Source organism: Sarcophilus harrisii, chromosome 1 (assembly GCF_902635505.1).
Source record: "Sarcophilus harrisii chromosome 1, mSarHar1.11, whole genome shotgun sequence".
Taxonomy (NCBI): Eukaryota; Metazoa; Chordata; class Mammalia; order Dasyuromorphia; family Dasyuridae; genus Sarcophilus; species Sarcophilus harrisii.
In genome coordinates this window covers 238,697,564-238,711,148 of record NC_045426.1, presented here as the reverse complement: position 1 = coordinate 238,711,148, position 13,585 = coordinate 238,697,564, and the positions used below count along the sequence as shown (strand labels likewise).

Genomic DNA, 13,585 nt, shown 5'->3' with positions numbered 1-13,585 from the left:
TTGTAATTTCCTTGGGTTCTTTATTGTTGTAATTGACAATAGTATATCAGAATATACACAATTTTGCAGAGGTCTAGTTTCCCAAATTTAGAGGAACACATGGCAAGCTAATATTAAACAAAAGTTATTCTTTCTAAGATATCTTCCTCATCTTGTTACTAACAACTAACATATTTTTACTAAGTGCAAAAGTGTCATTCATCATGATATGGCTTAAAAAGTATATAGATCCTGTTGGCTGATTAAAGATCATTAAATAAAGATTATTAAAGATAAAGATAAAGAACTGTACTTGTTAGGCAAGTGAGGATTTAGGTTTTGTGCTGTCACTATCTATAGGTGAAATGATATTATGAGCCAACAATTTACTGTTTATATTCCATGACTCTTTAAAAGCAGTACAATATAATTTGTCATGCAAAAATGAAACCATATTTAATAATAACAAATTAACATGTCTTCTATTTTATATTGGTTGATAGAAAGTGTCAAAATTCTTCTTTTTTCTTTTTTGAAGAAAAATGTGTATTTGGCTCAGAAAGGAGGAAAAAGAAAATAAACATCACAAATGTAAGAGAAGTGGGAAGATAGATAAAATATTTAAAATATTTATTTAATGCTTGCCCATGTGCCAGACATTGTATGAAGCATTGAAGATAGAAATATAAGCAAGACAGTCCTTGAAGACAACCAATATACGAGTACTGGAAAGTGAGAGGAAGCTTAGGGAATAGGAGCAGGATGTCAGTATATCAGATGAGGTGAAAGAGAGAAATTAAAGAATAAAATCAAAACTGGGTAAGGAATTTCTCTAAGAAGGTGTTCCTCAACTTGAAGTAGCTCTAGGACATATTTTCTTTTCTTTTCAAATATATATTTTTTCCTTTTCAATCAACAAATTTCCATTCTCATTCCAACCAATACCCTCCTCCTAGAAAAAATGAAGAAAAAAAGAAAAGAAAAAATTAATTACAAAAACATATAATCAAGTAAAACAAATTTGTTCACTGACCATGTCAAAAAAATATGACATTCTACACTCTTAGTTCTTTACCTATTTCTTAGGAGGTAGCTAGAATCATTAATTCTTTGGAATTGTGGTTTGTAATTAATGATGATCAAACTTTTTTTTTTTTTTTTTACTGTATTATAGTTGTATAATTTGTTCTGCTTCTATTCATGTCACTTTTATTAGTTTATATAAATCTTCTCAGGTTTCTCTGAAATCATTCTCTTAATCATTCCGTATTTTACAGACTAAAACTTGTTCAGTCATTCTTAATTTAAAGAATATTTTTGTAAAGGTGCCTTTACATGAACTATAAATATTTTTGTATATCTATAGTTTTTTATTTAGAATTAATGCCTCTCCTCTAACTTCCCTTTTCCTTTCTCTTTCCACATTTCCATGCATAGAGAAATTCATTTCTAAACTGTATTCTCTCTCTTTCTCTCTGTGTATGTGTGTTTGTGTATGTAATCTCTCCTCTTTTGATAAGTTAAGATGAAAATGACATTCAGGTGTCAGCTGGTTTCTTCTTCCCCATCACCTTTCTCCTTGTTTTATGGATGTTTACTTGTGAATCCTGATTGTGAGATAAATACAAGCAAATACATGCAATTTGTATTTGAATTTAGAAATTTTATTCTTGTGATTGTTTATTTGTGTTTACCTTTTTATGTTTCTATTAATTCCTGTGTTCGAACTTCAGTGTTTCTATGCTGCTTTGGTCTTTTCATCAGGATGAAATCCTCTATTTTATCAAAATTATATTTTCCTTTTGTAGGATCTCAGTTTTGCTGGCTTAGTTATTCTTTGCCTATATTTTGCCCTCTGGAATATCATGGTCTAAGCTCTCTGCTTCTTTATACTGGTAGCTGCTAAATTTTCTGTCTTCCTGACTGTGACGCTTTAGTATTTGAATTCTTTTTAGCTAATTACACAGTAATTTTTTCTTTGACCTAGAAGCTCTGGATTTTGGCCATAATGTTTCTGGGAGTTTTATTTTGAGGGTTTTTTTTTTTTTTAGGGAATAATTGGTTGATTCTTTCTATTTCTACTTTGTCCTGTGGTTTTCTTTTAAATATTATGTCCCAGCCTTGTTTTAATCATAACATTCAAGTTGAATTTTTTTCTTCAGTGTTTTCCAGGTGAATTCTTTTTTCCTGTGAGAGAAATGCCTTAGCTTTTATTTTTCTATTTTTTTCAGTCTTTTGACTTAATTTTCATTTTTTTGTTGTTATTGTTTCTTGGAGTCCTTTTTGTCTGTTTGATTCATTCTAATTTTTAGAAGTTTCTTGTTTGGACAAGATTTTGTACCTTTTATGATGTACATTGTCTCATTTTACCTCCAATTTTTTTCCTCTAGTATTTTAATTGTACTTAAAAAAAGTTACCTTTTTTTTTTTTTTTTTTTTTTTTTTAAACATGCTCGTTTTATCTCTTCCAGGAATTCTAAAGTTTATGTCAAAATTATGTTTGTCTTTGAAGCTTTGTTTATATCTTGAGCATCCCTTTCATCATAATAGTTTTTTTATGTTGGAATTCTTGTTTGTTTCTCATTCTTCTAATCTCATTTTTTACTATAGACTTGATGTTAGGACTAAATTCTGAGCACATCTGGAGTGAAGGTCTAGGCTAGTACTGTTGCTTTTTTCTTGGAGTATTGTATTATTCCAAGATTTCAGAGAAAGCTAAGACTTGAGATTTGAAGTGCTCAAAATGGAGTGATTCAATACAAAATTTGATTGCTCTCCTAGTCTGAGCCCTACAAATTCTTGACCCAGATTTGGGTTTGATTAATAATACAATACTGTTGGATTTAGCTACTGTCAGCTATTTAGACTGCTGGTTCAAAGTAACAGAACTGTTTACAGTTTGGCCTAGGATTCCTGCTTTGGTTCTTCTTCAGGTTTCAGACTAGGCCAGAACTGATACCCTGCTTTGTTCCTGGATTCCAAGCTACATCCCTAGTGCCTTCTTACAGACTTGATCCTTAGTACCCATCCCAGCACCTAATACTATTCCTTGCCCTGGAGCACAGTTTTGGTTGTATATTCCTTCCTCTATCCATTTTGAAACCTGTGAGGCTGACCTAAGTAGTGGGACATAAAGTTGCCAGATAGCATGTCAATTTGTTATCCATATACAATGCAGTGTTCTACTACAAGCCTGGAACCTCCTTTTGCTCTGGTGCACAGCCTTTCCCCTCTATTCCCCAGAATAGAGTCTTCTATTATATGTTCCTGGGCAGGAACACTTTCCAAGTATCCAAGCACCTCTCTATTTTCCCAGGTTGAGTTGGGGTTGGAAAGTTACTCACTGTGTCTTTTTCTTGCATTTTCCCATCAGGTTTTCATCTGGTTTATTTTCCAAATCAGTTTGGAGGAATTTTTTTTTGGTTTGTTTTTTTCCTGCTATTTCACCATCTTGTTTCTGTGTCCTCATAATGTATTTTCATCTTTAATAATTTTAACTTTTTTTTTTTCCTGAGGCATTTGGGGTTAAGTGACTTGCCCAGGGTCACAGGCTAGGAAGTGTTAACTGTCTAAGACCAAATTTGAACTCAGATCCTCCTGAATTAAGGGCTGGTGCTCTATCCATTACACCAATTAGCTGTCTTAATACTTTTAACTTTTAATAAAGAAAACACTTGTAACAAATCACAGTCTTTATTTATTTTAACTTTTTTTTAAATTAAAGCTTTTATTTTCAAAACATATGCATGGATAATTTTTCAACACTGACCTTTACAAAACCTTGTGTTCCAAATTTTGCCCTCCCCCTCCCATAGATGGCAAGTAATCCAATATATGTTTAACATGTTAAAATATATCAAACCACAGTCTTAAAAAAATTGTTGAGTATGATGTTTTAGAGACATAGTATAATATAATAGAAAGAACTGAATTTGGAGCTAGAAAAGATATGGGATTGAATCCCAACTTAAAACACTCAGACTAAGTGGTCATAGGCAAGGAAATAACCTTTCTGAAACAGCATTCTCAACTGTAAAGTGGGGATAATACTTGCAATATTTATCTTGTAATATTGGAGGAAAGTGAACCTTAACTATTAATATTTTAAATATGAGTTATTTTTTTTTAAATGTGAAGGACCAATTGACTACTTGGATGTGCTTATTAGAGTAGTAAGGATTTAAGATTTTTTTTTTTCCTGGACTATTTTCTGGCTTATTGATGCCCTCTGAACTTTTTTGACAGATAAATTATTGAACAGAAGGTTGGGGGGTCCAATCTAATAAGTAATCATTTGTATAGTTAATTATAGATAGCATGTTATTTTGTTTTTTAGCTCACTCAAGGTTATTTAGAGACACTCTTAAAATAATTGTTTTTCTAAAAATGGGGCCCTCGTTTTCCAAGGATTGCTACTGTGGCATTTTTCTGAATCAGAACATTCCAGTTTCTCTGATTTAGAATAAATACTATTTTAGGAATGACTTTGTCTTCCTAAGCAAATTCTTTTCACCTAAAGTTGTCTCCTGTCTTCATGGACATAGCCTCTCCTGTGGAAAAGTCACTCTTACTTTGGCTTAACATAGACTATGTTATTGAACTTGCCCCTCCCATACCTAACTCAAATTGGAAATTAATCCTCATTCTAGAGCTCTGTTTTTAACTTGGAAATTTTATTTACATTTTCTTTCCCTTCTCCCCTCGCCCTCCCTTCCCCCCCCCCCTTTTTTTTTTTTTACTGACTTCAAGAAATAACAAATCATCTTGGGATGCTTGTTTGTACATGCCTCTACATGGTGAATTTGAGAAAATAAAATTAACATTTGCCATTACATTCAGTTACCTTAGTTCTGGTAATGTGTGTAGAATACACAGAAATAAATTGTAATAGGTTATAAATTCTTTGAGGACCAAGACACTTTAATTTTTTACTTTCCATAGTATCTTATATAATGTGTGGCACATAGTAAGCACTTAATACATGTTGTTTATTGATTGATTGAGCCTTTAATTCAATTCAAAATGCATGGAGGTAGTAATAAATGGAGTTTTTTAAATATAATTTTGCCTTTGCTTGTAATACCAGAACCTGATATTGATGATGTAGCCAAGTTTCATCCACACTTTTCCCAGAGATTAGTTACTATTTTTAAAATAAAAAAGTAACTATTTTTAAAATTAATCCTTTCTTTTTGGTTATGCAAAGCAACTGGGAAAAAGCACTTTATTTTTTTCTTTTCATTTTATATTCATTGCATACAATTCAGGATATTGTTTCAGATATACTCAAAGTAAAAATCATTACAAAAGACAAGAGTTTTAAAAAGTGACAGTAGAGGGCACTGTGGTATTTAACTTTTCCTATCTAGTTGTATAGAAAACTATTGACATTTTTGTGTTATATAGTGTGGCTATTCAAACAGTCCAGTTGAAAAGATATGAAACTATTTCATTGTTTACTGATTTTTCACAATTTGGGGACTTAAAAAATTTTGTTGTATGCTCAGAAAGGTAAGAAACTTTTTACCTCCAAAATTCTCTATTTACACTCATTTGTTGAAAAAATAAAATTCTTTTCATCATCGAAATATTTTTTAACATAAAATCACTCACTGATTTTTCATGTTTTTCTGTGTTAAGTTATTTGAATTAAATCCATTTCTACATGGGGAAAAAGTCTACAGGAATAAATACTAAAGTGTTAATATATCTTGTTTAATTAAAAAACCCATTTTTCCAAGGTCTTAGCATCACTAGTCCCATTTCAGATGTAATTTTGATTGCCTACATGTTGTCAAATATAGGTTACTAAGAGTGACAGATTACACTTCTATTATAGTATTCACTACTGAGCAAATAATTTTGAGTCTTTCAGAAAGCATCCATATTTATTCCTATATCCTTAATGAAAAATGAAAGAAGAAAAAAAGCCACATAAAATTTCCCCAAGGAAATTTTGAGAAGGTCTCATCTTTACTTTCAGAGTATAATTAATGTAGAGTAGATTTTTGAAAAAGCATTACTGAATAGGAAAAGAGAATTTTTAACAGTCTGTAGATACATATATGCAAGAATAACCCGTTCCTGTGGTTATGCTATAATAAAGTAGTACAAAATTACAATCATACAATTTCCAAATATTCAAACTACTTTCCAACAATTCATTAGTCTTGTCTTAAAAAACTTATTTAGGGCATTATCATCACTAATTTATGAATGAAGAAAGGTAAAACTTAGCATTCTCAATGTCCCATAATAAAACAGTGACTCCTTTCAGTAGTTCTCAATTTACAATCTTCTTTTCAGTTGACTTATTTAGTCATTAAGTGATTAAATATTATTCTGACTAATCCAATTACATTCTAGAAAGTTCTTATATAAATATAATTTTAATGATTTCAGTCATCAAAATATAGAGCCTAACATATTGTGGATATGATATTTCACAATTAAATAAGAAAGGTTGCTAAAATAGAAGTTTATGGAAACCTTAGGATAAGAAACCACTGCCTCTGAATTTGTGCATATATCCTAGATATATTCCCTAGATTAAAAAAGATGATGACTTTTTTTTTTTTAAACATCACAGCCATTACTGGAAAGAATTCTTCTCACCTCTTTTCCAAATTGAGCACGTCCTTGCAATAACAAAAAAAAAAAAAAAAAAAAAAAAATCAAGCCAGAACATTACAATGTGGTAGCCATATATATATATATATATATAATGGTATTTACAGCAATCTATACTTCATCATGAGAAAGGATGTTATATATTTCACCCTTTCTTCTATAGATCTATTACCTTTCAGTTTTTCAAAGTTTTGTTTACTTCTAGTGATTTCTTATGTCTGTTATTGTGGTCAATGTCTTTATTTTATTTTGATTGCAATTATTTTACATTATTTAAATTCATAATGTAATGCCAGAGAAACTGAAGAGAGAAGAGATTGTTCTTGATCTTTAATGTGAAGAGTTTAAGCTAGCTGACCGAAATGGAAATATACTTCCAAAGCATTCAATCCAGAGCAATTAAGGTATACCATTTATATAAGGTTTATTAGCAAGCAAAATACAGAAGCAAAACACAGAAGCAAGAACAAGGTGTTGTTATCTTTACTTCAAAGATAGTGCAGGGAGAGAGGAGTTAACTTGGTAAATACCAAGCTTGAAGATTGTGGTTCAGGCCCTGTCAGACAGGGGAATAGGACCATTTTTTGATAGATAGCACTATTGGGGATATTGTCCGAGGAAATTTAGGACTCTTTCTTAAATTAAATTCTGAAAACAAAATTAAACAATTCAGATGATGAGGTAAAGGGCATTTATGTCAAAAAAGACTGAAGGTGAATGTACAAGGATTTGCAGGGATTTTATTAGAGAACTCACCAACTTAGAGTGTGCAAAACTGGTGAGAATAGTTAAAAGATGACAAAAGGATCTGCTCCAGGGGGCTTAGGAAACTATCTTTAGCTAGGTGAGGCAATGGTGGGAGTACTGAATCTGGACTCAAGAAGCTTTGAGTTCAGATGCAGACTTAGACCCTTATTAGTTCTGTGACTCTAGGGAAGTCAATTAACTTCTTTCTGCCTCAGTTCTCTCATCTTTAAAATAGGGATAATAAAAGCACATATCTTCCAGGGTTATTGTGAGGATAAAATGAGATAATATTTGTAAAGCACTTTGTAAACCTTGAAATGTTTTACAAATGCTGCCTATGACATAAATTACTGAGCCAGAACAAGCAAAACTTATAAAAGAATAGGCTTTCTTATTTTATGAGGACATTTTTGTTCAGTACAGAACAAAGGATACATGTTGATAATCCTGGTTATCTGTATTTAACAGTAGTGTTATGGGAAAATCACCAGGTCTATGGAGACAGGAATCTTCTTGGTAGGGGTTTTTTATTGAGTTAAGTTGATGGTAGGGACAAAATTACAAATTTGTAATTTTACAAACAATGAATGGAGATATCTATTTTTCTATATTAACTAATGTAAAACCGATTGACGTGAAATAAAGAAACCTCCATTCTTCTAGCTGCCTATGATGTTTGCCTCAGTTTCCTCAAGAGTAAAAGGAGACAATATAATTTACTTCCATTTGTTATACATAATTTTCATTAATCCTGTTCTCTTCTGTCTTTGTCTCCTGTTCAGAAAGACATCCTTTGGATCAAACAAAACAAATGCACATTTACTCAGGCTGAAAATGTATATCTCATTTTGCCTCTCTAGCCCATCAGCTAGCTCCTTATTAAGAGAAGAGAAATATGCTTCTTTACTTATAAAATACTTCAAAACTTTAAAATATCTGTGATTTTATTTTTGTGGATTTCAATTATGCTTCTATGAGTTATAGTGGGTAAAAAATGTCATCATTTGATATCTAGCTTTCTGGTAATCTGTTAATTTAGGCTGGTCAGTGGAGTCAGTCATTATTCTTCAGTGGCCCTCATTTCCATTTTACAGATAAGGAAATCAAAGTAAACAGATTAAATGATTTGCTTCAGGATCACACTGTGAGGTAATATTTGAGTCTGGATTTTCATTCAGGTTTTCCTGAATCTATGCCCAGTATATTATCCAAAGGCAGATGCTATTTTTATCTCCATTTTATAGTAGAGGAAACCCAAATGAGAAAATATGTGAGGCCAGATTTGCACTCAGGTTTTCTTAGATCTTTGATTATATCTGCAATATTACATAGCTGTCAATTTTTACATAGCCAAGTTTCTCTCTAAAAAGATTTTTACAAATTTGTAATTTTATAAACAATGAATGGAGATACCTATTTTTCTATATACTCTGTAAAATTGAATATAATTTGAAAATTTTTTTCTGTGAAAATTTTTATTTTTTTAAATTCCATGTAAATACAATTTTTAACTTTAATTTTTGAAAAAAAAAATGAGTTCCAATTGCTTTTCTTTTCTTGAAAAAGGCAATTAGATAAAGACAATAAATGTATAGTCAAGCAAAACATATTTCTGTATTAGCCATGTTACAAAAAGAAAACTTAACTACTGTCTTCCCTCCAAAAATTTATCTTAAGAAAAATAAAGTTAAAAAAAAAGTATACTTGAATCTGCATTCTGACACCATCAGTTTTTCTTCTGGAAGTGAATAGCAATGTAAATCATAAATCTTTTGTAATTGTCTTGGATCATTATACTGCTGAGAATAGCTAAAATATTCACAGTGGATCATCATACAATATTGCTATTATTGTATACAATATTCTCTTGGTTGTGCTTACTTTATTCTGTATCAGTTCATTTAAGTCTTTTCAGATTTTTTTTTTAAAGCATCCTGTTCTCATTATTTTTTATAGCACAATAATACCACAACTTATTTATCCATTTTCCATTTGATGGATTTACTTCCAATTTCTAATTCTTTGCTAACAAAAATAACTATTATAAATATTCTTTGTACATATAGATCATTTTCCCTTTTCAAAAAAAAAAAATCTCTTTAGGATACAAATCTAATAGTGGTATTGCTGGGTAAAAGAATATAAAATATAGTACTATAATCCTTTGGGCATAATTTCAAATTTCTTTCCAGAATGGTTGGATCAATTTGTAACTCTACTAACAGAGCATTAATGTCCCAATTTTCTCACATTCCTCCAACATTTATCAATTTTCTTTTTTGTCATATTAGCTAATCTGATAATTGTGAGATGGTATCTAAGAGTTATTTTAATTTGCATTTATCTAATCAATAATGTTTTAAAGTACCTTTTTCATATGTCTATAGATAGCTTTCACCTGAAAATTGCCTGTTTATGTCCTTTGACCATTTGTCTGTTGGGGAATGATTTGTATTCTTATAAAATTTGACTTGGTTCTCTATGTGTTTGAAAAAATGAGGCCTTTTTTAGAGAAATTTGCTATAATTTCCCCTTTGACTCCCTGGTTTTCTGTTTTCCTTCTAATCTTGGCTGCATTAGTTTTGCTTGTGCAAAACTTTTTTAATATAGTATAATTGAAATTATTCATTTTATATCCTATAATACTGTCTGTTTCTTGTTTGGTCATAAATTCTTCCCTTATACATAGATTTGACAGGTAAAATATTCCCCTGTCCCATAATTTGTCTCCAGTATCACTCTTTATGTCTAAATCATGTCCTTACTTTGTCCTTATCTTGGTAAATGTGAGTTGTGGTCTATACCTAGTTTTTGCCAGACTGTTTCTCAGTTTTTCCAGTAGTTTTTGTCAAATAGAGAGTTCTTGTCCTCAAAACTGGGATCTATGTATTTTTATCAAATACTAAATTATTATGGCCATTTACTATTGTGTTTTGTGTACTAATCTATTCCAGTTTTCTACCACTATTCTGAGCCAGTACCAGACTGCTTTGAAATATAGTTTGAGATTTGGCAGTGTTAGGTTACCTTCCTTCAATTTTTTTTTTCATTGATTCTCTTGATTTTTTTGTTTTTCCAGATGAATTTTATTTCTCTTTTTTCTATCTCTATAAAATAACTTTTTTTTGGTAGCTTGATTGATATAACCCTAAATAATGTTTTTAGATTAATTTAGGTAGAATTGTCAATTTAGGGTACTCAAAGTCAATTAATATTTTCCCATGGGATCAGCCTTAGTAGGCTAGTGTTCCTTTTCACTCTAAAGTCCCAGAGCTAAGTATGGACAATGCAACAGAGTCCTGCACAGTGCTGCCTGAAGGTTCTCTACAATCTCTTTCTGACCAGTTATCCTACCTCTTAGCATCTGTATCCAAGTTCAAATCTGGCACCAAACACTTATTGGTATTGTGAATGAACCTGGAGAAGTCACTTAGCTTTGCTTCAGTTTCCTCATCTGCAAAATGAGCTGGTAAGGGAATGGCAAACTACTGTAGTATCTCTGCCAAGAAAACCCCAAATAGGGTCAAGAAGAATCAGACACAACTGAAAATCTACTGAACAATAACAACAAAAAGGCTTATAATATGTAGAAGTTTGCACACTCTTTCTCCTCCTAACCATCCAGTTATTTTTATTCAGACTTATAGTATTTAACAAGACTAAGGACCTATTTATTCAAGCCAGTTACGTTGCATTGTTAAATCAAGCTGTCTATGATTTCATTAGTTTAGATATTCTATCTACTCATACATATTATGAAAACCCACTCTGTAGCTTAATAGGTTGTTTAATGATATTTGTAGTTGATGTGATGGATTTATCTCTTCTCAACAATACAACGATACAAGGAAATTCCAGTAGTCTTGAGATGGAAAATGCCATATACATTTAAAGAAATTATAGAGACTGAATATAGATTGAAATATACTATTTTCACATTTTGTTTGTTTTTCTTGTGTGTTTTTTTTTTTCCCCTTTTGGTCTGATTTTCTTAAACAACATGACAAATAGGGAAATACGTTTAAAATGACTACACTTATTTAACCCATATCATATTGGTTGTTTTCTTTAGGAGGGGGGGATGTAAAAGAGGGAGTGAGAAAAATTTGGAGTACAGAGTACAACAAAAGTAAATGTTGAAAACTATCTTTAAAGGTATTTGGAAAATAAAATACCATGGAATTTATAGTTGAAATAAATATCACTCAGTAACCAGTTCTGATGATGAACTTTTCTGAATTTTCTTAGGCTGATGCTTAGATAACTAATACACTCTTTGTTGGTCCTGTGTTTAAAATCTTAATAGTTTGGTAGAACTTGACAGAATTTATACTCCACTAAAATAATCTTTCAGAACTTGGGGTCACTTTTTACCATAATGTAGCAGAAAATGACTTTTGTGGAGATAGTGTGATAGTAGTTTAATAAAACTGATTTGTGTGACTAATGTAATTCCTACTTTAATACATTAAAGATTTGTAATTTCATTGTCATTGCTTCTACAATACAATGCAGATCCCACTCCCTTTATTGCTGAGAAAATGATTTTGAGTTGCTAAAAAATTCATCACTCTGCTACTAACTGAAGGTGAAACTCTATCATATTATAGGTTGATCTTCAGACAATGGATAAGACTGACCCAAAGATGACCCATCTTGGTATAAAATAACTCCATTTATTCTACTTGCATGACTTGGTAAAAACTGATCATCTCTCCAGGATGGGCTGTTAGATTAGATCTTTAGTAGAAGATATATACTAACATACATGTTTAGGTATATAACATGTTCTTTTATTGAAATTTTAGAAGTAATATTGAGAGTCCTGGTACATCCTATTAGTGTGAATCTGTTGCATAAAAGTAAAATGTATTATTCATTTAAAATTTTAAGATGCTGCTTATGTTTTTCCAAAAAGTATTATGTATTCTCTTTAATAGATGTGCTATTTATACAAAAAAGAGTCACAAATTTCCTTTAAGGAAGTAAAATCTATAATGGTCCATTATATACTCCAAAATGTAGGTATATGATGGCAAATACATATAATATTAAATATATCAGTAAATATACAATAAATATGTGTATATATATATATATATATACATATATGTATGTATATTTATATCAACAAGGAACCATTTACAAAATAGACATTCATTGGGGAACCACTGGACAAATTGTATGAATTGATGCACATTAAAATAAGCAGGACATTAAATGTAATAACCATAACAATATATATGAAAAAATTATCAAAACAAAATTGAACTTTGGATAAATGAAAAACTAAATAATGTACAAGTGAACATATTTCTTTGCTTTTGGTAGAGCAGCAGAGATTTATGAAGTTAGACTTGTCTGATTTGTTGTCTGGAGGGTTTTGATGAATTGTTTTTCTTTGTTTACAAGAGAAAGTTTAGTTCTGCGTAGAAATAGATTGGTTGTGTGGTATAGCTAGAAATTATTGATACAAACTCTCCCCCCCAATCCATAAGACTTATTTTTAATAAAGAAATAAATTAAAAAATTAAAATTTAATAATAAATAATACTAAATTTAAAAAATGAAAATTCCAGTGTCCAGCATGAAGTTTTTACAAAGGAATATAATTCATAATTCCCTGAACTAAACAATAATACCATACTTGCCAATTGGGATTATATAAATGTTTGGCTTCATTAAAATGGCATTGAATTTTCTTAATTTTTGACACTTTCTTCCTCCCCTTCCCCTAATTCTGCAGCCGTCCCCAGAAGGTCTGCTTATGTCCATTTTTGCCAGTACATCCTCTACATATCTCTACCAACCTATATATAATTCAGCATCCAGCAGAGGTAAGTAATAATATGGGAAGTAATGAAAGTTAACTAATAATGTATGGAAAAAATCAATGGGAAACAGTGTTGTACATGTAGATATTATTAACATTTAAAAAACTAAGTTAATATTTTCTTTTTGGGAAAATTATGTTCTTTTTGTAGTGTCTTTTTTCTCATTTGTTAACGTTTTATAGGTGATATGTAGTATAGCAACAATACTATTTAAGAACCATTTGATAATTTTGCTAACTTGTGGTCAGGAATTTTAGTTGATTTTGAAAATTTCATGTCATCTGGTGAGAATTTTGAGTTTTTTTTTTTTTTTTTAATAAACAAAGGAAATTACTGCTTTAATAGCTTGGAAACTTAATCTGTATCTGAATCCAAAACCTATTTTTTCTTCCTGT

At 30.6% G+C, this 13,585-nt stretch overlaps 1 protein-coding gene across 2 annotated transcripts in view; it reads left to right on the top strand.

The window, feature by feature from the left end:
* DTWD2 (DTW domain containing 2) overlaps positions 1 to 13,585 on the top strand; it is a 110,170-nt gene that overhangs the window by 23,478 nt on the left and 73,107 nt on the right. For both annotated transcript variants that reach the window (XM_031938831.1, XM_031938823.1), the window contains exon 2: positions 13,103 to 13,193. In XM_031938831.1, coding sequence (XP_031794691.1) covers positions 13,103 to 13,193 — 91 coding nt within the window. The remainder of the gene's footprint in view (positions 1 to 13,102; positions 13,194 to 13,585) is intronic.